General features: G+C 42.5%; 2 protein-coding genes across 3 annotated transcripts in view; both read right to left on the bottom strand.

Moving 5' to 3' along the window:
- The window catches only part of LOC121904177 (voltage-dependent P/Q-type calcium channel subunit alpha-1A-like), a 32,214-nt gene extending 21,864 nt beyond the window's left edge, over window positions 1-10,350 (bottom strand). The window contains exons 1-4 of one of the 2 annotated variants that reach the window (XM_042421771.1): window positions 9,379-10,350; window positions 7,097-7,202; window positions 5,307-5,446; window positions 3,471-4,258 (exon numbers count right to left, since the gene is read on the bottom strand). In XM_042421771.1, the coding sequence (XP_042277705.1) occupies window positions 4,213-4,258; window positions 5,307-5,446; window positions 7,097-7,202; window positions 9,379-9,638 (552 nt within the window). In that variant the 5' untranslated portion in view covers window positions 9,639-10,350 and the 3' untranslated portion in view covers window positions 3,471-4,212. Of the gene's footprint in view, window positions 1-3,470; window positions 4,259-5,306; window positions 5,447-7,096; window positions 7,203-9,378 lie in introns of those variants that run through there. The other variant, XM_042421772.1, reaches the window with a different exon arrangement.
- A 1,227-nt stretch (window positions 10,351-11,577) lies between these two features.
- ehmt1a (euchromatic histone-lysine N-methyltransferase 1a) lies at window positions 11,578-27,697 on the bottom strand. Its single transcript, XM_042421969.1, has 23 exons — window positions 27,496-27,697; window positions 26,738-27,159; window positions 25,722-25,863; window positions 25,370-25,452; window positions 24,788-25,001; window positions 24,471-24,616; window positions 23,997-24,140; window positions 23,513-23,820; window positions 23,344-23,424; window positions 23,166-23,254; window positions 22,951-23,057; window positions 22,376-22,498; window positions 21,045-21,146; window positions 20,798-20,902; window positions 20,192-20,346; window positions 18,476-18,643; window positions 17,099-17,243; window positions 16,873-16,950; window positions 16,373-16,488; window positions 14,672-14,758; window positions 14,484-14,562; window positions 12,314-12,489; window positions 11,578-12,197 (listed from the first exon to the last, which is right to left on the bottom strand). The coding sequence occupies exons 2-23, from the start codon at window positions 27,119-27,121 to the stop codon at window positions 12,101-12,103; spliced, it is 3,129 nt and encodes a 1,042-aa protein (XP_042277903.1). The 5' UTR covers window positions 27,122-27,159; window positions 27,496-27,697; the 3' UTR covers window positions 11,578-12,100.
- Window positions 27,698-27,778: the final 81 nt, after the last annotated feature.

Genomic DNA, 27,778 nt, shown 5'->3' on the forward strand with positions numbered 1-27,778 from the left:
TAACCATTTTTCATGAGAAATCATTAAAGAACATTGACTTGTAGCGATAGCCAGTGATGGTCGATATACTAAAGTGTACTTATAACTATATATAGAAGGGTTTCCAGGCAGCAGCATCAACAGCAGTCCAGCGTCTAATATATTTTATGCTAACGTTACTTGTGTGAGCGGCGCCTCCGTGCATTTAACCTGTGCTGCTGATTGATGGTTTGGGACACTTACAGTTCATTTCTTCACAGTGTTAGCGTTACCACTCCTACTAGCTTGTCATGTTAGCTAGCCAGAGCTATCAAAGGTGTTGCATCCTCTAAACAGTATTTTTTACTGATTTCCAGCAAGTTGCTTTATTTCTACATATGCTATGCGTGCAGGTTGCTGAGCTGACTGTCCAAATGAGCTGGATGCTGATAATCATAGCTAATGCCTAATTGCTGTGGGTTTCAACAGAACACATCCTGCAGGAAATGGGCATCATCATGGAGAAGTGATTTGTGTGCATGTTATAAGTGCATCCGCGTGCATGTGTATGTTCAGCTGCATGCACTCTATATGAGCGATCCAGTATCTACCCTGACAACATGGCTCAACCCGTCAGTGCAGCGTGGCACTGATAAGATGTCCAGACCACTGCAGTAATGGCCTCTATCCACCACCCGGCCCTTCAATTTTGGTTATCATGTCAGCCTGCTCAGCTCCAATTCAATCAGGCCTGCTTGGGCCGCTCCCATCCACACACACACACACACACACACACACTAGAAGATGCTCTGGCTGCATACAGGCCCTGACAAGCTGTCAATAACCCTCACCTCTACACTTAACATGCTCAGCTCACATCAGATGTTGTATACATGCACAAATACTAATACTATACGATACAAATACTATATTACCCAAATCCTTCCATAGTTAGACTTTGCTCAGTACTGATCTCGGCGCTGCTGTTGAACTGCTGGCTCAGTTAAAACATGTAGTGTATACAGTATCATTGTGTTTTTGGTTTCCATTCATTTCAGTACGGTATGATATTTAACTTCCATGTCTGGCATTATTCTATGCTTTAGTTATTGCCACCAAATCCATTGAAAAGACCAAAACCAACAATGTGTTAGTCCGTCGCTCAATACTGTCTGTAGCACTAAACTTTAAGCCCATTGGTTCCTACTGAAGATGTAAATCTTTAAAAATAAGTCACAAATATAGAGTTGTTGTTTTAAATTGCAAAGGAATTTAATAAATCAACTGGTCACTGTAGTTTTTAGCAGATGTTACCCAAACAGGAGGAAATAGTGCATTTGTCAGGTGGATTAATATACATTTTGAGCTCTAGTAAGTATTTCAGGCAACAGGAGGTCGTGTGAGATTGGACCCACAGTAGCTGTGTCTCGATTCGGGGGCCGCATCCTTCAAAGGCTGCATTTGAAGACCGAATGCGTCACAGTGGCGCGACCGAGGCCGTCCCGTTTCAAAGACTCTTTCAAATGCAGCCGAGAAACGCAGCCTTCTTTTCCTGAATTTGGAGGATCCGACGGATGGATCCTTCGCAGTCCAACCTATCCCAGAATGCATTTCACACCAACCAGCAGTGATATGGTGGAGCCAGGCTAAGCTGTAGGACTGTTAATATGTCACTTTATTAAGTTTAAAGTAACCATGTAGATTCCAAACACGTGGTCAGTTGATCCAGATAACGCCTGTTTGTTTTTGGAGATGTGAGGAGCCGCTGGCTGTGTGAGACCAGCTGGTCATCTCAGCAGCTAGCAGCCGACTCCCGGAGAGAAAATGATCCGATGAACCGATCTGTGCAGCTCTTTGGAGATTAACCGCTGGCTCTAATGTCTGGGCAGCATTTTGATATATGATACAATTCCTTTTGGAAGATAAATGTTGGTCTCACAGATGAAATCTAACAATTGTAGCTGCCACATTAGTTTGTCTGAATGTAAAGTGAAGCTTCATGTTTTTACTGGACAGAACAACAGCGCTGCCTCTGGGCTTCTATATGTACAGATATCAGCACATTTACATAAATATCAATGGATTTAAATGAAAATGAACATGATCAGTCTACATTACATATCGTTTTATTTTATTAAGCTACATCACTATTTGGATTTTTATTATAACTACATTACAGACTGAATGACATCATTTACTGCATCTGTTTGTCATTGAGCTTATTCTTTTGTGAGACAAAGTGTCAGTGGAGCTTTGAGTTGAGATTATTTTGTCACCACGGTCAGGTAGACGTGTTGAAACTGAGCTGCTTCTGTCAGCAAGTACGCTGCTGTTCTAATTGCAGAACGACCGTATTGTGTCCTCTCGTCCTCGGAAGCCGGAGCCACAGAGGAGGAAGTGAGAGAGACGACGAGCTTCTTCACCTCATGAAGGAAGACGTGAGGTTACAGAGAGACGAGAGGAAAGCAGAGAGAGAACAGACGGGCTCTTTTCTCTACTCCAGAGATTAGTTGAAAAATAAAAAAATATTGCATGAATGAGTTAAAAGTGTTAAATAGATTGTTTATTTCATTTACAGCGGTCTTTACAACTATTAAAAAGTCCTTAAAAAGTCTTGAATTCGATGTTATAAATATGAGGCCTTAGAAAAGCAGCTGAGCAGGGAGTCCCTGGTGGTGCTGCTGGACCTGGACGAGCTGTCACAATAATAAAATTTAAATTTCTGGCTCCATTTCTACTAGCTGTGTCCCGATTGTCGACTCCAGCTGTCAAGGTCGCTAGGCGACAGGAGTGGCGCTTTGTGACGTAAGGGAAAGGGCGGGAACAGCTGGTGACACAGACCGTCCCGTTTAACGACGCTCGTTTCGGCCTTTGTGGTCTACGAAGGACACGCCTTTGAAGACGGCGTCCTTCGAAGGGTGAGACACAGCTAGCGTGTATGTTCACTGTAATGAAGGAACACTCATGTGTTTTAATCATTTTTGGAAAACAATGGAGCTTTATGGCACAGAGAAGTAAGATATATCAGGCTTTGATACACCGTTGTTGGTTTGGGTTTTTAATGGGATTTGCTGATGATAACAAAAATAAAGAATAATGCCAGCCTTGTGCTTTAAGATAGCTAATTCATCACACGTCCATTTTTAGCTTCGTCAAAGGTATCATCAAAGGTATCACTGCATAGTAATGCAGCTGTAAAGTGCTGGATGATTTGAAAAATCTGCTTTCACAAACACTACAGCTGACATTTTCATTGTGATGGATTACTTCAAAGAGGCTGCAAATCTCTGCAAGTTTATGTTCATGCTTTAGTGGATTAAACGGAAACCTATTTCATGTTTAAATATCTCAGGAAAAAAAAAAAACATGGTTGGAAAATAAATGGTATTAATGTGGAGTATACACAGCTTGTGGTAAATGGGATGAAATACACAAAAAGACTGGTATGGTCCTATTAGGATAAATCCCCCTACATGCATAAACAAACACACACGCAGCTCTGCATCATTTCAGCAAAACTCATTCCAGTGGATGGCATTTATTATATTTTCCAGCAACTGCTTCCCCTTATTTTCAGCCAACAGGAACAAAGGCTGAGTGACTCCCAGTGACTTCCAGTGGGAAGGGCGGAGGCGTTGATGAGGGGTTTGGGAATTGGCGGAGGCTCTGTTTATTGCAACGAGGTTCCTGACACAAGCCCCAATAGATGAGCAAAATAAATCTCTGTATCATTATGTAAGAGAGGCCAGGCCCGTCCCCTGGTGGAGCCAACAGGCACCCAGGGACTTTCTCCAGCGTAACAGCATCCTCCGTCACTACCCCCGCCCTTCCCCACCAACCCGAACACTCCCATCATCCTCTGCTCTCCATCCCCCCATACCAACAACACAACTCCCATTCTAGCTTTCTCATCCAATACCAAGGGAACCTCTCTGTTTACTCCACAGACAATCTGAGATGATAATGAAAAAGGAGGTTACTGCTGGCTTAGCAACAATGTTTAAAGCTTGCAGAGCATTTCTACAGCATAAACTAATAACTAAGTGGCAATATTGTGTAGGATGTGTACAGTATAAACAGTACTGTCAACATTACACCAGTTCTAATAGTCCAATAGTGTGCTTGTTTCTCTGTTCAGTTGGGGTTTTTGACTGTTGATCGGACAAATGAAGCATTTTGAAGACATCACTTGGGGCTCTGGTAACTTGCCCCTTGAATGGTCGGACAAAACCAGCTTCATTTAACATTTGAAATCTAGCGCTGGGAGAACAGAGCCTTAAGAAGCTTCGGGGCATTCTTCCTGTTTGTGCCGAAAAAAGGATCAAAGCTTCAGGACATTGAACTCAGAAGAAAATAGAACTACAACATCTGACTGATTTCATCATGACTCCACAATAAAAGTCTAAGAAGGCTACAACTTGTTTATTTTTATCTTTCATATTCTTGTTCAGAAGTGTTGCAGTAAGTGCACATATTATTGTGCAAATGCTACAATAAAATAATAAATGTTTTTCTCAACATGTCATGTAGCTTATTGTGTGGTCTAGAGAAGTGACTCCCAACCCTAGGAGGTACTGAAGCAGTTGCCTGGGAGCACATGGATAGACGTGACGTAGCTCAATGAATTTAATAAAATCGATTTTTTTTTTTAAATCCACCTATTGAGTCAGCTGTAACACTTGAGTGTGAGAAGGAGTTAGAAAGTAATGGATGAATGTAATGATTGTTGATAAAGAAAAGTATGGATGAATTGTTAAGATTAATGAATAAATAGGTGAAATAGTTTGCTAAAAGTAAGAACTAAATGGTTGAAATATACAGCCAAAAGTGCAAACAAATAAATAAATGATGTTTAGCAGCAAAATTTTAAAAAGTCTCTCTGAAGCATCACTTATATTTGAAGCTTTAGACTTCAGCAGTCACGTGGTAGACGTCATTTAACACAAGCTTCAGCACAAACAGCCTCAATGTAGTACAACCTACACTGACAACTCAAAATAATCTGTAAAAGGCTCAAGTTGTTATTGCTGGAAAAACAGTTTGGTTTTCATCATTTCTAAATGTGTGATGAAATTGTACCATTTTGCAGTTATTTTGCAGCACAGTGTACAAATGGTTTCTTTTTGGTTGCTCTGCCTAATGTAGACAATAGCACCTCATCAAGACTGCGCTCATTCAGACAGGAAGAAAACACCCTGCCATCTGGAATGGCTCAGCTCTATTGATCATTAGAAACGCAACACACACACACGCACACAGCAGAGCTCTCCCCTCCCCTCATTAATCGCTACTGACCATCAGCTCTGTCAGTTAACAGCTGTATAAGCCATTAGGCCAGTGCTACTCACCCTGTTAGGACCACCACAAAGTCCATTACATTCCAGCCATTACGCAGGTAGGAGCCTTTGTGAAAGGCAAAGCCCAGGGCGATGATCTTGATGCCAGCCTCAAAACAAAATATTCCAATAAAGTAGGGCTCTGTGTCGTCCTGTTGGGAGAGAGCAGAGGGGGGTAAGGAGGATTCAAGAGATGACAGACTTCCATCTGGCTTTGGGAGCTGTATCAAACTAAACCTGTTCAACAGTTTTAAAAAATTACATGTGGTGCATACATAAAGGGAAACCTGGACCCTATTTTCCCATCTTTTTGTGTCTAAGTGACTAATGGGGACAACAATTTTTGAAATCAGTCCAGTATTGAGTGAGAGTGGTTCAGCTGGCAGCTGTGAAACAGTCTGTAATGTAATCCTTCAGGGCACTAGCGCCCCACCAGTGTGCGTCCACTAAAAGTGCTTGTTTTTGCCACTGACAGGCTCAGATTGTTATTCTAAGTGTCTGACAACATTATGGAAAGGACCAAAAAGAGAAATAAAACTTTTTTCTTTACTTTCACTCGATACGGTCTGTTTGTTATTGTGTCTATCTAAGTCTCGCTCAAGGAGAAGTCTCGCACTGAAATCTCGCAAGACTTGAGTTGTCGTAGTCGAAATCAGCAAAATATTCAGCCATGACTTTGAAAATCTTTTAGATAAAACTAAGCTAACTCCTCCCGGCACTCCTCTCTCCAACTCTGTCATGGCTGAATATTTCACAGATTTCGACAACAACTCAACTCTTTTTCAGGTGACACTGTTGCAGGATCAATATCAGAAGCAGATAACAGTAAAGACTGCACAATCTGTGTCATGTCTCTCTGACAAGAGTTAAGACCGTTCTTTGTCCCCAGAATGATTGTAAGGGTTAGATAACAGCTATTTTTTAGTGTAGCGCCACAGTCCTGATGACACATCTGATCACTTCACATCGTCATGGACTCTGTGGCATGTCTGTCACTCAGGGTTTCAGCCCATCTCAGGGAGTGGATCAATGAGAGCGGGCAGCAGGGAGGCTGCTTGCCTCAGGGAGTGACACTTCCTTCTTAAAAACAGCCACACCCCTGCTACTGCCGGCTCTTTGATTGGACAGAGAGGCTCCCAGCACTTGCTTCTTTAATGGTAGGATTTAACAAGAGAGCTGGGGTGGGGGTGGGGGTGGGGGTGGGGGGAGGGCACAGCAGGGGTAACCTGAGGTAATGATGCACAGGAGGGGAATCAAAGGCAGCTCTGCAGGGTTCTGCTTAACCTGCAGCTCTGAGGAGGCGTCATCTTTAGAAAAATAAGTAAATATTCAGTAAATATTCAGGAATTCATCACAGCAGCATCACTATTGCTGCATGTCTTCAGATCATCTTTAAACATTTCACTCAATCTTCTGGATGTCAAAATGTTCAAATACAGAGAATAAAATATAGGAAGGATTGGATTAAGCACTGTCTGTTACCTGACTGCAGCAGTCATAGTCCTCCATGTTTCCTCAAACTGCTTAACAAACTGGAGCCAATTCTGGACTTATTTCACTTAACTGAAACATTATCAAAATGTGTCTGTAAAATCTCTCTATGTTCATGTGGTAACACAAGTAACACAGGAAAGCATCACAGTGATTGCAGATATTAATATTTAAGCTTAGTAATGGTATTAAATGCATATTTTGGTGTGGTGACGACACCATTGCACCCAGCTGTGAGGAAGCATTCCTTAAGTAAAAGCAGTTGACCGTCTGTACAGAGGGAAATGGAAAGTGGTCATGTGGCTACTTACCAAACGCTCTGACATCGGTGTTTTGTCTAAGGCCGGTAGGTGTTGCTCCAAGGCCAGCACGATGCAGTTTGCTATAATGGTGGCCAGGATCATGTACTCAAATGGAGTGAGGGTGTTAAGGAAGTCTTGTGGAAAGGGAATTCACAGGTTGTTACACATGCAAACACAACCACAACGATAAAACAATACACAAAAGCATAGGAAATAAACACAAAAATACACTCTAAACTTTTAAAACCCACGACTGGCAACGTACTTCCTGGACCTGAACTGTTGCTTGGTGTTTGGTGTTGTATCATTCTTACACATGTAAAAGACATCATGTGACATACACACAGTTTTAAAGCAGCTGCAATTACTTTTCACAGCAAATAATATTTTGGTTAACCAATGCATCAATTGTAAAAGGTTAACTTTTGGTATCTAAGCAAGTTTTTAGTATGTTCACGCAGAAAACATGACAAGGTAAAGTATAGAATAATCAATAATAGTCAGTTTTCATCTTTTTAAAAAAACTTGATTTTTGAGTGTGCTGTTGATGGACACCATTCTCCCACAATGCAATGCATATAGGAAATGGAGGGGCTGCTCACAGTTGTAGAAAACTAGATCACATTATGGATGGTGGTGTGACAAGTAAACTGAACTTCATGTGTGGTGGAGTGCCCCTTTAACCCCAATATCCACAAACTAGTTCACACTAGCTGTATTTATATCCCCATAAACCCTCCATAATTAATAACAAGTTCACATAAATTCTCTTTTCCTGTCAGATAAAAATACAATAATCACCACTCTGCCACAGTCAAACACCTATTGTTTCCCAACATTTCTGCTTCTTGCTATTAAAAGAAATCCTAAGCAAAGTTTGCACAGATTATTGGGTATCTCTTCTCCCTGCAGAGCACCGGTCGTGTCTTTAGCACTGCACTCCAACAACAGGACGTCCTCAGGAGAGGGCCTCCAGCCACTGGGCCTCCAGCCACTGGGCCTCCAGCTGCTCGGGGCCACCATGGACCATTCTACAGCGTTGGCATGATTACTCGGCATCAGCTCTACTAATGCACTGCGACATCAAAGCATGATAAATGTTTGCTCAGCACTAAGGGTAATCAACCAGTGACTTCAGTAATGGAGGCCATTACATGACTTAATGTGAATTAACTGTAACACCTATAATGCTCATTAACATATGAGGTGTTTTACAATCGACCTCTTCTTCAGAAAGTATCCAAATCTGCACCCAAGAAAGATTATTTTGATGGTGGGTCAATACACAAAACTCAACAGGTGGCTGACACAGTCTTTCAACACAAACTGAGTCAATTCAAAATGCACCAGAAGTTCATGTGAAACCTGCATCCCGCTGCATCTTATTGCTGTGGCTTGTTTGCTTGGTGTCACACCCATGCAGATTGCCACTGCCTTGAGGCCAGCCTGCTGTTACTGATAGCTAAGAGTTCAGCACCATGGACAGCACCACCTGCAGACTACAGGCTTTACAGGGACTTGTAGTCCTAGTGGTACATCATAAAGTCCACAAATCAACTTTAAATCTTGCTTTCATATGCTCTACTATTCAGAAACTACTACAAGGATCAATTCCAAGATGCCTAATCTAAACCTCCTCTGCTCAAGATCTCTGACACAAATTCTTCATCAAATGAGAGCCTAGAAAAAGAAGAGACCCTGACAAAGATCACCTTATGATAGAGGACTTTGCATGAATGTAATTCTCGACATTTAGTTAAGCACAAGCCAAAACACCAAGCAACATGTTATGCACTCAGTCTTCCCAAAGGCTCTACCTTTTGGTAATTACTTATCGATTTAAGTGCCGTTTTGTCTGAGGCGAAATGCAACAAATAATGCCGAACTCCATTAGAAATATGTCTCTTTAAGGATTCCTTGCTTGTCAACAAGATACCTCACAGAAAATGGTTTAAGACCTTTCCTGAAATGAGACCTTGCCGGATATTCATCCTGCAGAAAATCGATTGAGGATCTCCCAATTGTGGCACAGGCTGCCGCCCTTTCCTCTGGAAAACAACAGAACCAACTGTGGAACTTTTACATTTTAGTGATATAAACGCTTATTTGCATATTGTATATATGACGAATTTATGTGCGAGTCCTTGCGTTTCGTTTAATGTTTTGAATCATATCTTCGATGTACGTATCTTCAGTCGATACGCAAGGAACCTTAAATCGACATATTTTTCGGCGGAGTTCGGCGCGGTGATCTAGAGCAGCATGAGGGTTAGACTTGGCTGTAAGGATATGGCCATTCGGTGATCTTTTTCGCATATTTCCGTATGATATTATCCTCACTGAAGATGAACAGAGAGCGGTTAACGGTGAGGCAGTTCTGTTTGACTGGGATGGGGTTGTAAATGGCCATGGTCCTGGCTCTCTGGGCCATCGTCTGCTTGTACATCCTCTGGACCCCCGGAGGCCCCGGCTGCCGGATGGCCCCTCTGGCCGGGCCCGTGGGACAGCTGCCTCCATAGCGGCTGGACAGTTCGTCTTCAAAGCGAGCCATTCTGGGATAGCACAGATCTTGCTGGAGAAACCAAAACTGACACCAGAAAAGAAATGGAGAAGAAGCATCACAACACACACAGTCGTCCCGTCCCCCAGGTCCTTGAAGTGCGTGTGTCGTCCACGAACAGAAGAGTCAAACATTCACAACGAAACAAGGAGAGGAAGTCTCTTTTTCATCAGCGTCAGTCTGCTGCTTCCCATGCTTTCACTCTCCCGACATGAAATTGTTGCTCAAAGTTTAGATTTTCAGATTCCATGATGCATCATTTTCCATGGGTGTTCCTCCTCCGGCGGACTGGCCAGGTCCTCAGAGGGAGTCCACTCTACAGATGTGCCTTCTACCAAACAGCCTGTTTCATTAACACAAAACACTGCCGCAGACAAAACACCGCCAACCGTCACTGTGAGGATTAACAACAATCTGTTTTCTTCCAGAAAACGTCCACAGGCATCATTTCTGTTCCCTTGAAGATGCGAGTGAACCGCTGAATGACTCTTCTCTTCGCCTCACTCTCAATAACACCCGCTGTCCGCTTCTCTTCTTCTTGTTTCCATGAACTCGCCGCTGATGAGAATGCAGGGACGCCGCTTTCTCCCCGGCTCCTTATCGAGAAGACTCCCACGTGACCGGGGAGACGCCAGCCAGTGGCTCCACCTGGACCGGCCCTGTTTCCATAGCAACAGGGAGGAGAGCGCGGGAGCGCGGTGCCACACCGGCGTCAAGTTAGACGGAATACGAGCAATTACTTTCAAAATAAGAGAACGCTATGAACACATCCTGTTTGTTTGTTTGCTTGTTTACTGTAAGAGGAAAGTGTGCTTGCTAAATTAAAATGAAGTGAAATTTTACTAACTAATGAAAGTAATACCAATAATATCTCGTGCATATCGGGTGTGTACCCAGTTTACACCAAACATTAGGTAGAAGACATGACTTCCGGCCAAACATTTCAAAATAAACACAAGTAAACATCTGTTCTGGCGTGAAAATTAGTAAGAAAATGTGAAGCCCATAACACAAATAAATATTTCAAGAATTAAAAAAATATATTTATTGGTGAAAAATTAGCCAATTTATGTTTCTGAACTGATTATAATTGAAAACATGGATCTTTTGAGATGTGATCTGATTTATTTATTTCTACAGGTTAAAATCAAAGCAAACAAATGGCAGCAAATAAGGATGGAAATGAATGTGTGAAGAACAGTATCGCCCGGGCTGATCAAGTTCACATAAATAATTTAAAAGAAATTGACAGTATTAAATGTGATAAAAAAATGATATTATTTTCTTTTCAATGCTTTGTGGGATTTTAATGACATTTTAAATTAGTTTAAATTCTGAGTCCTACAAAGAGTTTCATACCTCTGTATTGCATTAAGATGAAGATTAGATGACTGACTGTTTGAGTTTAAGTGAATCTGTGAATTAATTCAAAATGAAATGTGGAAGACATCTATATCCAAACTGTATCTTGTATGTTCAACATTTGAGAAAATATTGATAATATAAACTGTAAAAAAGTACTTACAATTCACAACTGCAATTGTAGAAAATGATTAAAATTTAAAAGTAGGCTTTTCTGACATTCTTTTGCATTTCATGCATCAATGGCTGATTAATGCAACTAAAAACATGAATTAATAGATTCAGTTTGTGTTTGTGTGCCATCACTGTAATGTTCAGAGGAGTGGTGCAGACATAACGATCTGCATTTGTCTTTGCCTAACACTCTGGCAGCAGTCTAGCCCAGTAGTCTGCTGTTTCATACTGAGGTCCAGACACAGTTTAGGATCCTTGAGCAGCAGTTCTCAGAAAAATGAGGGATCCTGTCCAAATACTTGTGTAATTCTGGTATGAAGCTATTTTCCCTGGTTTGGTCAGTGGTCCTTACTTCTTCCTCTTGTCAACTCAAATTCATCAATAAAACAAAAGATGCTTTAAAAATGTGTTTAATTGCTAATTATACATGTAGTAAAAAGGACATTCATAGAAGAAATCACACTATCAAAAACATGACTTCACTTCATTAATCCAAAAACATGATACATTTCAGTATTAAAAGAAGAGTCCACCAATGTTAAAATCATCTGTTAAGATTTTTTAACTTGATTAACCTGATTCTTTTAAAAAGGGGTTAAACCCACTCTCACATACAGTGTTTCTGGCTGGTGGCAAGCTGCAGTGTTCTTCATATAGCAAAGTAACCTTACCACTGTAGCTGTATAAATAAGTTAGATCTCGTGCCTTTAGGTGGCAGATTTTAACAGTGTTTATCTTGTATTTGTTGCTTGAAATTTGGGACTGGAATATCAACACAGACCAAAAATCAAAGCCTTGCTCACATCTGTAATCTGCTTCAGAAGTTAGCGTTTCTGACATTGGTGGTAAAGGACAGAGTGGTGTGTGTCCAGACAGAAAGAGGGAGATACACTCTAGTGTGGTCATCATTGAGTTATCTATCTGCTGGGAGACAAGTAGCGACACTTCAGTGAACCACACTGGCAGCTGAAGTACTTGCTCTTCACCCTCCAGTAGTGATCGCCGTAGTCCAACCTGGCGAGGAGAAGACATCAATGCATCAGTCTGAGATATTAGCTTTACTCTACCATTTTATTGTAAAGGTCTCTACTGAACAGGACAGAGCTGAGGTTGGTTTTTGCACCACTCACCCTATCTGGTCTCCAGCTTTGATGGGCCTACTGGAGAAGAAGGCTATCCGGGGGAAGCGTAGATCCTGGTGCATGGTGAACACCCTCACAGCCAGCAGGTTGGGTTCACACAGATGGTTGATGAAGCGGCCGATGTTGCCAAAGAGTCTTGCATCAATGCAGTGTATGTCACCCACCTGCACAAGATGATAACACAAGTGGTCATAATGATGTGATTTCCTGGTGACTGGAGACTTATGCTAACATTGCATTCATTGAGTTAATCTCAGTCCAACGGAGCAAAAAGCACAAGCAGCGAGACCATCAGACCGTCTGTAAACACGCCAACGATTTATTCAGATTATATAAACCACTTTATTTGGATTTGGATCCTTAGTAGTGTAAAAAAAAAAACTCCCATTATGACTCTCATTGTTATTGTTTGTCTTTTATTGGGGATAATCTTCACATTTTAAGTTTTGGAACTACAGTTCCCACAATGCTTTGGGAAATAAAGGCAGGAAGTAACATTACCATGGACTCAGTGTGAGTTAGCTTTGGGCTACGCCTGAGTCCCGTTTCTTTAGCCTACATTTAGTTTACACTCTGGCAAATTGTCACCATGAGAAGTCCTGCTGAGTGAAATATTAGTACGTCCTGTTTGCACTGTGACTATCACTGGATCACTGTGACACTGCAGAAAACTCTAAACCTGATGATTATAAAGACAATATCTGCAGTTGTGAGGAGCATCCTCTTTTAACTGACTTCAAAGTTAAGGAGTTATAGATATTTATTGCTACAGAAAGTGTAAGTCACACTGAATCTAGCATGATGTGTGTTCAGATTTGAATGAGTTAGAAGGAGTGTACTTATTGACACAGATTTCATCCATCAGGTGTACAGGGTTATATTCTAGCTGGACTAGACCTGTCCTGGTTCTATTCCTCATTTGTTTCCAAAACAGTCAACATCCAGGGGAACAAATAGACCTTTTATCACAACAGACGTCTTGTCAAACACAGGTAAGAAATAACATGATCAAATGCTGCATTGTGTTACAGTAATTACTAGAACCTGTGCTTTTCCTTCTATGATCAGTCAAAGTCTCTACATGAAAAAGCTCTATGAATCTGATTCATCTGGGAGCATCTTTCTTTTTTTACCTGAGATCTGTTTACAGAATAATTACCATAATATCTAGTCCACCCTACTCCCAATTTAAAGGTTTCATCATTGAAGATAAATAAAATTCATAAAAAGTATGAAGAATGCTGCAACAAGAGGACAGTCTATCAGGCTCTGTGCAGTGTGTGGATGAGCAACTCTGCAGCACCACCTCTTGACCAAAAAGAAATGCACTGAATCACTATGAATGGGAGTTTTTGCAATGTCACAGGTCTATGGCACTGACACTAAAGCTTATTACTAATACTGTACAGAGCCAGGTGTAAAATCCATGGGAAAATTTAAAAAAATAAAGTGACAGTGAAACCATCTCCAAAGCAGTAGTGACTGAGCAGCGTCTCTGCAGAAAGCTGGACTCTCCAACATCACATCATCTCTCACCCCACAGAGAGGCAACGGTGTCGTGTCACCACCGCCACGGAGGACCCATGAAACCAAGTTAAAGCATCTTTATCTTTTGTATTGTGACGTATTTCCCAGTGAAACACAATATTTGAGCAGTGTACAGAAACAAGAGGGATTTAAATCAAATCCTTTGTATTTGATTGGACTGCTAAAAAAAAGTGGGCGGGGCTTAGAATAAGGTGATACCGAGCTGCAGAGAGGAACGTAGCTACAGAGGACCACACTAACCTATTGTTAGAGCAGGAGGAGGACGAGCGAGAGATGAATGAATTAGACCTCAGCAGCTACACTGTTCTAGAAATGAAACAAAGTTTTTGCCCACTGATCTCCAAACACACATCTCTTCCCATCTCTCTCCATATTTCTCTGTCAGCTACTACGACCCACAAACGGTAAAGTACTGGCCCAAAGTCACATTTGATTGGATGAACTTTTGTAAACATCCCTGAGTTCAGGATGAGTCATCAAACATTTGGAACCATTTTACAGGAAGAGAAAAGATTTTGATAAATGAACAATTAACACAGGAATAAAACTGTGGAAATGTATTTTTCATTTCATGGGGCACTTCAAAATGAATGTAAATAGATTGGATCACCTTATTGTCGAGTGTGAAGAGGAAAGAGTCATTCTCTCTTTTGTCAGCCTCTGCGTCGGTGATGATCTCCCCAACATACCTGTGGAGGCATTAGAGGGGAGAGAGAGCTCAGAGCACAGCTTCTCTTCAATATTTCATGCTGTGAAACACTGAATTCAGTCATTTCTCTTATGAGAGCCTGTCCTCACTCGCAAATGAATGTTCCTTGAGGGATATCCTGCATGGCCCTCACTCCCCAACCCATCTTCTGTGTTCTGAAGAGCTGCAGCCGGGCTCTGAAACAAACAACAAGGCAATTATCTCACCCAGCAGCTGACGAGAGCCACAGACAAAGATTTACGTAGAGTTTATTCATGACGACATTCACCACAATAAAACTATTTATAGACTGATCTGACATGACGAGAATCTCCTCAACAGATTAAAGGTCCCCTCAAGACATTTTTTAAGATGTAAAAAGAAACAACAACTTTACTTTGAAAAATAATCTGTCTTCACTTTACACTGTCCACTGCAAAAATGCCCAAAAAAAGAGTGGAAGGGACTTAAAAATGACTCTTTCACAGCATTTCATAGTTTATGTAACTCACTTAGTTTTCTTTGTGCATAAGAGATGAAAATAGAGAAAGATTTATTTTTTTTTATTTTAATGTATTACAGTGATGATCTCCCACACACTCCACTCCACCCTCTCCCACCTGGACATCGCAAAGGGGAATAATGAGCACCTGCTGTTCATTGATTACAGTTTGGTGTTGAACATTATAGTTCCCCTCAGACTGGTCACCAAGCTCAGGGACCTGAGGTTGAGCTCCTCGCTCTGCTCCTGCATCTGGAGCTTCCTGACTCAGGATCTACAGTACCCCAGTGGAGAAAGTGAGCAGCTACATCTCTGAGGACCTGATGTGGTCTACACACATCACCAACCTGGTGAAGAAGGCAAGGCAGCGCTTCTATCACCTCAGGCAGCTGAGGAAATTCAAGATCTCCATAGCGCTGCAGAAATCCTTCTACACTGCCACAGTAGGGTCTGTGCTCTCTGGAAGCATCACTGCAGCAAACGCAGCTCTCAGGATAGGAAAGCTCTTTACAGAGTGATCCGATGTGCTGAGCGCATCACCAGGACAGCACTGTCCTGCCTCCAGGCATCCAGGTCCAGGACAAACCAGAATAATTAAGAACATTCACCACCCCAGCCACAAACTGTTTCAGCGGCTGCCCTCTGGATTCAGACGCTGAGAAGGAGTTTCTTCCCCCAGGCCAAACAGACCATAAACACTTACAACCTACACTATACACATCCTGAAACTATTTCTCACTCTGCATCTTTTTGTACCTCAGCAACCTTTGAAACCTTACTGCTTGCTTTTGCTTTTTACCCAATTACACATTGCAGATTGTTTATAACTTGCTGCTTATTTCTTATTTTATTTTTACCTTATTTTTATGTACATATAGATTCTGTGATATGTTGTTATTTTTCGCTGTATACAACTTTATTGTCATTATTATTACTATTATTATATTGATATTCCGTCCCTGTATGTAGCTTTATGTTTCTTTTAATCTAAATTTTCATGCTGCTATATAGCTTTACGTTTTTGCACAGTTGTTGCAATTTTATTTGACTGCTGTTGAACATGTAAAATTTTGCTTGTGACAAATAAATCTCTTGAATCTTGAACAATGCAGAAGCCGCCTTAGCTGATTTTGTTCTTCAGTGCAGCATATTCCTAAACAAAACTGTAATTAATCAAATTATGTACAACCCATTGATACACTGTGAACCTAACAAAATATCTACACATCCTGTGTAGTGAAAGCAGCACATTTTGGGGGGATTTAGCCTAGAAAGAAACTAGCTCATCTCAAAAAGTGGCACAAGTCACCTGAGTCCGTTCTGGACTACTCGGTTCCTGCAGGTCCTCCAGCAGGAGCAGGCGTGGTTACACTCGAACAGCACCGGAGGCTCCCGCTGACAGAAGTCCAGCGGCAGTCGACCCTCCTGCACACACACCGAGTGACAAACTGCTATCAGGGATAAAAAACAGCTTTTCCAAAGTGAGTTATCCACCGCTGTCAGAGATGAATGTTCAATTTTTTATTTCAAGGTGGAAATAGATTTTTTGACTTTCGAAAAAGCACAAATATACAGTAAATTAAACAGGTAAAAGTTTATCATCTGTTCAGTAAAAAAACTCTTCTGTAATAAGAACCAGACAAAGAATGACATAAATGAGTGAAAAGTTGAATTTTTGTGACTTAAATGTAAAGAATCCTCAAACAATATCATGGAATGTATCGTTTGCATCAAAATCAAACACATTGAAATATGCATTTTGTGACTGTGTGTGTGTGTGTGTGTGTGTGTGTGTGTGTGTGGACTTACACTGTCATACCAACAACGCAGACTGAGCTGACCACACATACAGGTACTGGATGAACAATCATCTGTGCAGCTGCAGTGCTGAATGACACAATCAGTGAGCTGTTATAAATCAGGAATCATGACATTCTGCAGCTTCTATCATATAACTTCATGTAAATAATATGACATCAGGGTAAAGTGGAAATGTGACATGCTCAGTGACACATACAGAGAGCTGGAGTCTCACCTGCAAGTGAGTGATGTCCTTGTCGATGTTCAGTGGGGAGGTGACACAGTTGTCTGGTATGTATTTAAAATTTTCAGGGCATGGCTCGCTGTCGACACCATTAACACAGGGGATTGGAATCGCCTCGTACCCCCGAGAAATGTCCCTAAGAGAGAGAGAGAGAGAGAGAGAGAGAGAGAGAGGGGAAGATTCTGTTTTTAAGAAAATCTGATTCAAATATGTATAGAAAAAGTAAAAACATGCATATAGATACTTATAAAAATAAAGTCATGACAATATTTATACATAATATGTTCCAAATGACATAATAATATTGCCAGCATTAATGGCTGGTAGATGAAGAAAATAATACATATGATGACCTTTTTTGGGAGATAAAATCTTGAATATAGGATGGGATGTGCATCTAACAGAGATAGATATCAAACTCATGCCAGAGTGTTCATATTCATCCAGGTAGTACAGTGTCATGTGTTGACATTTGAAAAAGAGTTAGTGACACTAAAACTATAAAATAACTAGAACTTCAAGCTGCACTAATCAATATTATTGTGTTAATAAGGGGTGATGTGAAAGGTGTCGCTCATAGTGACAAATCTGCAGTTCCACTCAGTGATATGAAGCCTGTTAATGTCTCATGGTTTTGGTTTAACAGCCAACGACTTTCCTGTTTGGTTCAGTCTCATCACTCTAATTTACCTTGTTTCCAGCAACAGCAGGCAGCTGTTTGCAGAAATAAAACTCTAAACCCACTGCACCCTACCAGGTGGACACACACACAAAAATCCAAATGAATGCTAATGTAGTTCTGTGTCTGCTGGATGTTTAAACACTCACTGGTTTGCAGACATGTAAGCCATATCATCGGCAAACTGGGAAACGTGTGTGTGTGTGTGTGTGTGTATAATTTTCACATTCTGGACTTTAATGCAGCTGGTTTGCTGACAATCATATAGAACAGTAAAACCTGTCTAACATGGCTGGAGACAGATTGTGCTTTTCTTCCAGTAAAGCGACCTTGTGACCCCTGATTTCTCCAAAGAATTCCTCAAATTCTCGAACCCTAACCCATCTTTTACAACATATTATACTACATTACACTACAGGAACCTAGCAGCAGCCTTGCTTTTTGCATGATCATGTTCTATTTATTTGTTTGTTTGTTTGTTTCTTCGATGAGTTTTGAAAGAGTTTCATAAGCAAGAGAGGCAGAAACATCTCAACCCACAGAGGAACATTGCAATTGAAAATCACCAAAACAGAGATGAGAGCAGACAGCAGCAATATGTATTACAAATAACACTTCTATATATGTAATATTAGAAAATAAACATTAATATTGTTCACACACACACACACAGCAGTATTGCCGTCTACCTGCTGAGCACTCGCTCTCCGAGACAGTCCCTGCCTCTCCTGGCGTCCGTCAGCTTCTTGTTGGCGTTGAGGGCCGTCCAAACCTTTGAGCCATAGACACAGCAGTCCAGAGCCGTCTGTCCCTCCCTGTTCCTCTGACTGACGTCAGCTCCACGAGACAGAAACAACCTGTGGATGGACGTGAAGGAAGTTAAGTCATACAATACAAAAAACTGTGAAGAATGTAAAATCTAAAAAGACGACACAGTACAGCGGTGACGTGGGGATCAATCAATATAGATGCATTAAAGGTGAAACCAATACACTGCCTATTTCTGGGCTCAAACTGACAGTAGGTGATACATCACATGACCAAAAGTATGTGGAGACCTGAACATGTGCAGGAAACACAGAGTTGGTAGAACAACTGATATATAAATTATCACTGTATGCTTTGATTAAAATTAAAGGGCCAAAACCATGAAAAACAGCTCCAGACACAAATGTATGTGGATATCTCACAGTGTACACATATGTGAAGAATCATTTCATTTTTAGGATTCAGCATCTCTCCAGACATAAAATAATAAAGGTGATTAAACCACAAGTTAGAGCAGAGAAGGAAAGGTGGAAATACTGCATAGGAATACATGTTTCCTATAAACAACCAGTTGTCCTTGCACATGTGATCCGCTTCAACTTGAGTACGTTCCACCTACAGAAGTTCTCCAATGACTCCTCTGTTGTCAGCTGCATCACTGATGACAACGAGGAGGAGTACAGGGCCCTGGTGGAGAGCTTTGTAAAGCAGTGTGACAATAATCACCTCCATAATCATCACAGGCAGAGCAAGGAGAGACCCCCAACGCCCATCACCATCCAAGGGTAGGAGGTGAACATGGCGGACATCTACAAGTTCTTAGGAGTACACATGAACAGTAAACTGGATTAGACTGACGACACTGAGGCCCTCTACAGTACAGGAAGGGACAGAGCAAGCTGTTCTTCCTGAGGAGGCTCAAGTCTTTCAACATGCGCAATAAGCTGCTGCAGATGTTTTATCAGTCTGTAGTAGTCAGTGTCTTCTTCTCTGCCGTGGTATGTTGGGGGGTACCATCAACACCAGGGATGGCAACCAACTGAACTAGCTAGTGGAGGCTAGCTCCGTAGTTGGAGCTGAACTGGACAGTCTGGAGGGTTGTGAAGGGGAAGACGAGGAGGAAGCTGGACGCTATGCTGGAGAACCCCTCCCATCCTCTCTTTGATGAGCTAGCGAAGACGAGGAGCACGTTCAGCCACAGACTCAGCCTTCCTCGGCACACCACAAAGCGCCTTGGCTGGTCCTTTGTGCCAGTAGCCATCAGGCTCCACAACCACCTGAGAACTTTAAGACCTGCACTGTCTGCTACTGAATCCTGCATAGACTCTGGCACATGGGCTCGTATACTCATTCATTAATGTATTCATTTATATATGTTCATTTAGAATACATTTATTGATAGACTACATATATATATGTACATATATTCACTCACTTGGAGATCCAGTGCAGATATCTAGTGCCAGCAGCTCTGTGTTTTATTCTTATTATCTTGGTTTCCCTCTGGACTCTTACCTGTACATCTTCTGCTTTATCTTACCTTATCTTGACAAATAAAACGGCATTGTATCCATTTTATCAACAATGGACCAAACTGGCTTTAATAAAGGTTTGTGTAACCCAGACATCACACTCACATCACACACTCCAGATGGTTTTCTCTGGCAGCGACGTGAAGCGGTGCGTCTCCGTGAATGTTGACGGCATCGAGGTCACACCGGGCCTCCAGCAGAGCCTGGGCGACGTCATCACACCCCGACAGAGCCGCCCAGTGCAGGCAGACGTTCTGTTCCTGGACATGGAGGAGGTCAGAGGTCAGTCTGAGTTACAATAAACTTATGACAAGTGACGACTGTCCTGGAAGCATACATACATACTTAACCCAACAACACATGATACATCACACTCTGATGAAGTCAATAAACATGCAGCCTGCCACACCCTTCACTGTAACTATATCGTTCGGTGTCATAAACTTTTAATACCTTCGATTTAAATGATCAAATACAAAAAGTGATATCTACTCCTTTCCTTGTTCAAGGTGACACAGCACCCACAGCTCCCCGCTGTACTATACTAATTTCACTCAGTATAGACGTAAAATATATTATGCATCTCACGAGATCAGGCTTGTCAGAGAGTTGACCTTGATGAGCTCAAACGCTGCATGAAATCTGCATGAAAGTTTTACTGTGTGTGTGTGTTAAAGCTATAAAAGTGAACAGTATGTTGTGTGCACTGACCTTGTCTCTGATGTTAATGTCGGCCCCTCTGGTCAGCAGCAGGTGGACCAGCTCCTTGTGTTTGTACTCAATGGCCCAGGTGATGGGGGTCCATCCCCCATCATCCTGCACACACACACACACAAGCTCTATTACTTATGCAGAAATGTACCACTGAAGTCCAAACATTTTCTCCCAGCTAAAGAAGATGTATGGATACTGTATGACCGTTAGCAGCAGTTAGTAAATGAGGAGTGTGTGTTTTTACCTGACAGTTGATGTGTTTGGATGCCTTGGAGAGCAGATGATGGACGACGTCATAATGTCCCAGTTTAGCTGCCAGATGCAAACAGGTGAAACCCATGATATCCTGGGATGACAACATGATTCACATTGAACAACACTGCACTGCTGCCGCCACTGTTAAAGTCGCAAAGAAAGAGCATTTCATTGGCTTCCGGCCTCCATGAGTTAAAATATGTGGGTTAAACTTTGTGAAGAAATTATTCCAACAGTTCAGAAATGTTCTGTACCAAATCCTCTCCAACCCTCCAGAGCCTCGTTTAGGCTTAGAGATGGAGAGTTTAATTAAAATGTTGTACTTTTCATAATCAGTTGCTCCTCCTGCCTCTGTGGGCTCTCTGTACTCTCTGCTTCTGCCATCAAAGTTCAGGATCTTGTGTTGTATTAACTCTCATGTGTATGTCGCTTTGGATAAAAGCGTCTGCAGACTGAAGTGCAGGATGTTCTACCTCATGATCACTCGCAATGTCATTCATTAGTCATTTTTGGACTTTATATGCTAGCGACATCTTACATTTTTTTATAGTGTCATTTTGAAAAACCTCTTGCTCACCAGTAAATTTTAAAAAATCTAGTATGTACAGCCAGTATGTCCTACAGTTTTGCCACTAAATGTGGTGCAATTTTGATAAATTACCACGATGCTTCCATTTTTGGCAAAATACGGTGATATTTATGTGGATCACAGGAAGAGCAGCTATTGTTACCATACAGTAACTAATGAGGATCTAAACAAACAAACCAACCTGTTTTGGCAACCTGGTGTCTGGTCTTTCAGTGGAACCTCATTGATGTAATTAATGTGGTGTTTCTGTTGTTGTGCTGTCCCTGCACCTGTTCAACTGTCACATATCTTAATAAAAGAGGTTTGTCTTATCTGAGCATGTAAAGGTTTAGTGTGTGTGCTGCTACATGATCAATCAAACACCGACTACATGTTTTTCAGGAAGTTAAAGTAATGTGCTGACTTTAAGAATGGTAGAAAAGAACCGAGCAGTGGCAGCAGTTGACAGAGAGGGATTGAACAGAGTGATGGATGAAGAGGCAGAATCTGACATGAGCACACATCGGGCTGATAGGACGAGTTAAGGCCCCGATCAGACAGAGCGCTTTTTACAGGTTGCATGTTGAGCGCTTCTCTGCTCTGAGTTTACGTTTTTTCAACTCGAGGCGTTCAGGGTGCATACAACCACTCAGCAATCCAACAATAGGCTTCACTCTCAATGAAAACAATGACAAAAAAGCGCCAGGCTGCTAAAAGCGCCAGGTCTGTCTGATCAGTGTGTTATAACCCACCTTGTGGCTGACGGCTGCTCCGGCTCTCAGCAGGTACTTCACTGTTTCCAGATGGTTGTTCTCACACGCTGCCATCAGAGGTGTTCTCTGCTCCTCATCAGACATGTCCAGGTTGGCTCCAGCCTACGCGTACACACACACACACACACATATATACACAAAGCATGACATCATTCTGCACGCTACCGTTCAATATCAAGTCACATGGACTGATGGGTATCTCTTTGGTGACATCATCAGCGCTTCTGTGTGGTCAGTGAGACAGACTGTTAGTGTTAAAATGAAACACTATCTCTGATCTGAGGAGCATATCCAATCTGTTATATTAGACTTACATTCATAAAAAGATATATTTTGAGGGAAGTCTTCACCACATGAAAATGCCATAAAATCAGAGAGACTTTTCTTCAATTAAGATTTAGTTACTTATGTATTAATGATCTTTACGCTTGCATGGTACCTTTGTAATCATATGCTTACCATGCACAAAACATTAAAGCAGCATCTTACAACTGGTGTCTGCTCCTTCTACTGGATCTGTGGAACTGACAGGAGCAGAGTGACAGTCTCCTCACCTGGACCAGCATGTGGCAGATCTCCTGGTGACCCTCAGCAGCTGCTGCGTGGAGAGGGGTGCGTTTGTTTTGGCCCTCCATTAAAAAGTTGGGGTCCTTCCCATCGACTGCAATGTACAAAGTTTAGTCTGCTGTTGTGATAACACATGCTAAAGACAAAAATCTACTGAGTCATGGTTGAAGATGCTCTGTGCCAAAAGACATATTTGAGTTACCTAGGAGATGAATGACCTTCTGGAGCTCTCCTTGTTTTGCAGAGATGTACAGCTGCCTGGTGGGGTACTTCACTTTCTTTGGTTTCAGGCTAAAAAGAACACAGGTCTCAATCAATTTATTTCTATTAAAGTGCAAACTGTGCTCCCGTGCAGCACTTCTTTGAAAACTTAACCTTACTTCTCATCATCCAGTGCCATCAGGATGCTCTCCAGTGACTCTTTAGGCAGTCTGTCAGTACTCACAGCCTCGCCCTTCAACCTGGACAAATTGACCAGAGTTAATAAACTAGAATTATCCTTTAACAGTGAGCTGTGATGACATTAACACGGCATCTTTCCTGCGTTACCTGCTCGGGCTCTGGTCTCTGCTCCTCTGTGGCTCGCTGGTCTTCTTCGCCCTGAGTATCTGTGGAACAGCAGGCGTGGCGGGTACCGACGGCAGGGCAGCTACAGGAGGCACAGCTGGAAGTGACGGCCCAGGGTTCGATCTGGGGACGGAGGGCGATGGGTCAGGCTTCGGCACCGTGACCTCCTTTGCCCCGCTGGCATCCTCTCCACAGTGGGGGCAAAACCTGCGATCTTTCAAGATGGAGGCGCAATCTCTGTGAAAGCGGTGGGAGATGCTGCCGTATGGCCGACACTCCATGAAGGTGCCCTGAGGGACGGACCAGAAAAGCACTGGATTAGTATCTAAATATTCTAAGTATTTAAATGTCGGTTGGGGAGAAGGGAAGAGAAAGAGGGAGGTGGCAGAAGGGGCGGGAGACAGAGGCAAATAAGATGATGGATCTCCACGTGTCTAGAATATCAGTGTGCTTTGTTTCCCCTCACCTCCCTGCAGAAGAGCCCGCAGCCGGGGCAGCACTGGTGCTTGACCATGCCGGCCCTGTGATCCTCACACAGAACCAGCAGGTGGACTGTGTTGGAGGGTCGCATCATTTCCTGCTTCATCACTCGCCTCTGACAACGATTCAGCTGTGGAGAGAAAAACAGATTCAATAAAATGCTATCAAACCCCCCAACACTACTCATGTAAACAGAGATCACTCTACTGACACATATCACTAGTGACACAAGTCTCTGGTATGTGGATGAGATTCAGATTTTTAATAACATGCAGATATCAAGGTGTCACATCAGTGTTTCTCTAAACTATGACGATGTACAACGAATGTGAGGATTGAATATTTGTAGATTCTGGACAAACTGAAGACATCACCGTGGGCTCTAGGAAATGGTAAACAACATGTTTTTAACAATTTCACAGACCGATCGATTAATCAAGAAGATTCAGATGATCTTTACCGTTCCGTCTGTGCTCTCCATGGCCATGCAGGTCTGATCCAACGTGGACAGGCTGCCTCCGCTGTGAGGAGTCTCCATCCGGCAGCAGCACAGTGGTAACTCCTCAGCCAGGTCTGTTTCTGTCACCTCAGCATCCGCTGCTAAACCTGCACACACACACACACACACACACACATCCAGTTATTCCACTACACATCAGCCCCACAAAACACATGTCCTTTAAAATCTACTCTGTAAAAGAAAAGGGGATATGCTGGATTTTGGTGATCTTAGATAAATCCTATGATACCGATCAGTCAGAGAGATGCTGTGATCACCTGACAGGGGAGGTGAAAGCAGCTCCTCCTGAGCTTTCAGGTCCAGACAGTCCAGAGCCAGCTCTGTGTATTCAACATGGCTGCCTTCTCCTTCCATCTGTGGTTCATTTCTGACAGCTGATGGTTCTCTCGCCTCCAGAGTCTCTGGTAGAGTCGCTGGTTTCTCATCTGCTGCGACTTGTTTCTTCTCCACACTGCTGCCCGGATCCTCTTTCTGATAGATAAAGACAAGTGAACGCGTGTTGAGTGAGCGGATTTATTTATGTAACTCCTATCAGGAGGCAGTCTTTGAAGGGTTACTCCAGTGATTTAGTTCTGCACTATCATAAAGTCAGGGGACTTGCAAGAGACTGATTTTTTTAAAGGAATGTCCAAAATCGAGGTAGCTGAGACATCCTGAATTTTAAATCACCAGATTTTGTTAGGTTTGTCAAAAGCACTGGATCCTACATTTCCCATAATGCAACTCAATAACATCATTAGACCTTCCCTGCCTCTACAGCTGTTTTCTCAGGCTAGGGTCGTGCTCCCCAGGGCAAGTAAAATTGATTGATAGAGGAGTTAATAAATAAATGGACATGCCTTCTCCTGCTGTTTAAGTGCCTTGGCCTTCTTTTTAGGAACCAGGTTGTACATCCCCATCTTCCTCTTCTTCCTCTTCACAGCTAGGAAAAAGCACAACACAAAGACACACACAAGACGTAGGTCAGTAAAAGAAACCTTAAAGACTACTTTGTTACATCAAAGCCCGCTTGTTAATAATGTGAGTAATTTAAACCTAAATTTTGTCAACAAAGATATTCTGTCCGTTTTCATGTAGCAGCTGCAGTCGTTAGTAGTAGTAGTTTGTTACGACACAAAGCTACGTGTCCTATTCTCTCTCAGGGATAACTACAGCTTTATTCAAAGTTTGCAAAAGAAAGGACAGACTAACCTGACTGAGGTTTGGTGGAGGTGGAGTCAGCTCTCCTTTCTTTCTCTTTGCCTTTCTGGCTGTGATGGAGCTCCGTGTGAGCAGGTGGTGCAGACTTCGGTGTGTCCGTCAGACTCGACTTCGCTGACTTCCTGCCAGCAGGCTTTGGGAGGGAAAAAGAGGGCAACATATTTAATTTGTCATTTATCAAAACAAGAAAAGGAGAAGGCATAACAACCCACTTATCTCATTTAAATTCCTATGTGCAGTATATTAATATGTTATAATAATATATAGGGTTAAGTGATTGTGGGGCCAACAATCTATCCGACCAGAATAAAATGATCAGGTAAACATCACAGTATTTGATATGCAAAAAGTCAAGTCTGCATAATATGTCAGCTAATGGATTTTACAACAGTGAAAACACCACATTATCTCGTATGCTGCTGCTGCTGCATTTATTAAACTACAACTGGGTTTCTGCAGTGTTCATCAAATTAACTTTAAGACTTTTTAAGAATGCAGCAGCCCTACCAGTCAAAGAAAAACCAGTAGGGTCACTCCCAATTATACTGGAAACAACTGGAAGAGTGATTTTACCAGAATATATCTGTTCTACTCACATCACATGTAGCTGTAATGTATGGACTGGTGAGGAAAGAGAAACAGGAAAATCTGTTGATTTACAGAATTCTCATAATGGCAAAATATCATATACACAGAGCCAAGAAGCCCACCCTCTATTTACGGTTTCTACAACATTCCAGCTGTATTTTAAATCTCTTGAATGTATGCTGGGTTAATAGAGCTTGACTGTACTAACTTTCAACTGAAATTTAAGACCGATTTATGTTTCTATTCAGCGTGTTAGACGTATATAGTTCCTCTTGGATTGTTAAAGCACAAGTTATATCTCAAAAAACACATCAACTTTATCCTCACATCAGTCTGAGTTCATATGATCACAAGTTACTGGTCAGCAGGTGAATTCATTCTTATTCAACCTTCAAAACCCCGCCAGCATAACTGTTTACCTTGACAACAGCAGGACTTGTGTGTGCTTTTTCTACTGATGTGGCCTGAACAGAGCCTGAACTGGGAGTCTGGGTCGCCGGCCTCCCAGCAGCAGCAGCAGCAGCAGCAGCAGCAGAGACTCTATCCCTGACAGGTGGAGCAGGCAGACGTCCAGATGTGCCTGGAAACAGGCTGCCAGGAGCTGCCAGTGGTTTTCCATAAGCTGGCCCCAGTCGCTTGCTGCGCACAGCTCCATCACTGCTGGCTATGGGTGAGCTGTGGAAGGGAGTTATCTTTACTTTAGGCTTTTGCCCGCTCTGTGCTGCTTGGCCCTTGGCCCCTGGGGAGGGACTGGAGGGTCTTCTGCCTGGTCCAGGCCCCTCACTGGCTCCACTTAGGTCCATGGCTCTCCTGGGGGACTTATTGTTGAAGCCAGCAGCACCTGAGGAGTTTAAACATGGTTAACTTTACTATTTCGGACATCAACTCAAAGCAGACGAGCACTTCGCTTAAAGTAAATAACTCTGCGAGGAAGCCTTTCACTACCAAACACAACACACGGTGCAAGACAGTAACTGGTTCACTTAAACAAAAGTTATCACAACGCCTGACAACGAGCTTTAAAGATGGAAGAAAAGCAGAAGAAAGCGCAGCTCTGTTCCCGGCAGACCAGCAGGGAGTCACATGAGAGCGACGCAGCACGCAAACAGGTCACAAACAAGTCAAAGGTAAAACGAGGCCGAAGTAGAAAGTTTGGAGCAGCAGAGTTTCATCCTACCAGCTCTAGTCGGTGTAGCTGTGTGAGCTGTGTGAGCTGTATCCGAGGGACGAGGGGACCGGAAGACCGCTCTCTCCACTTCCGCCACACCCTCACAACCACGTGACGCGCTGTCCTTCTGGGGTCGGAAACACGTTTGTAGACCGCTAACCTGTCTACAAGCAGGATAACACCGGTCAAAGTACCTTCTTATACCAGTTTGAGGCGTTTACATGAGTAAAACCATATCAAACACTACAGGTAATCCTCGCAGTTTAAAGTAGTAGTGGAGTAAAGCGAAACC

The sequence above is a fragment of the Thunnus maccoyii genome, chromosome 9, assembly GCF_910596095.1.
Source record: "Thunnus maccoyii chromosome 9, fThuMac1.1, whole genome shotgun sequence".
Taxonomy (NCBI): Eukaryota; Metazoa; Chordata; class Actinopteri; order Scombriformes; family Scombridae; genus Thunnus; species Thunnus maccoyii.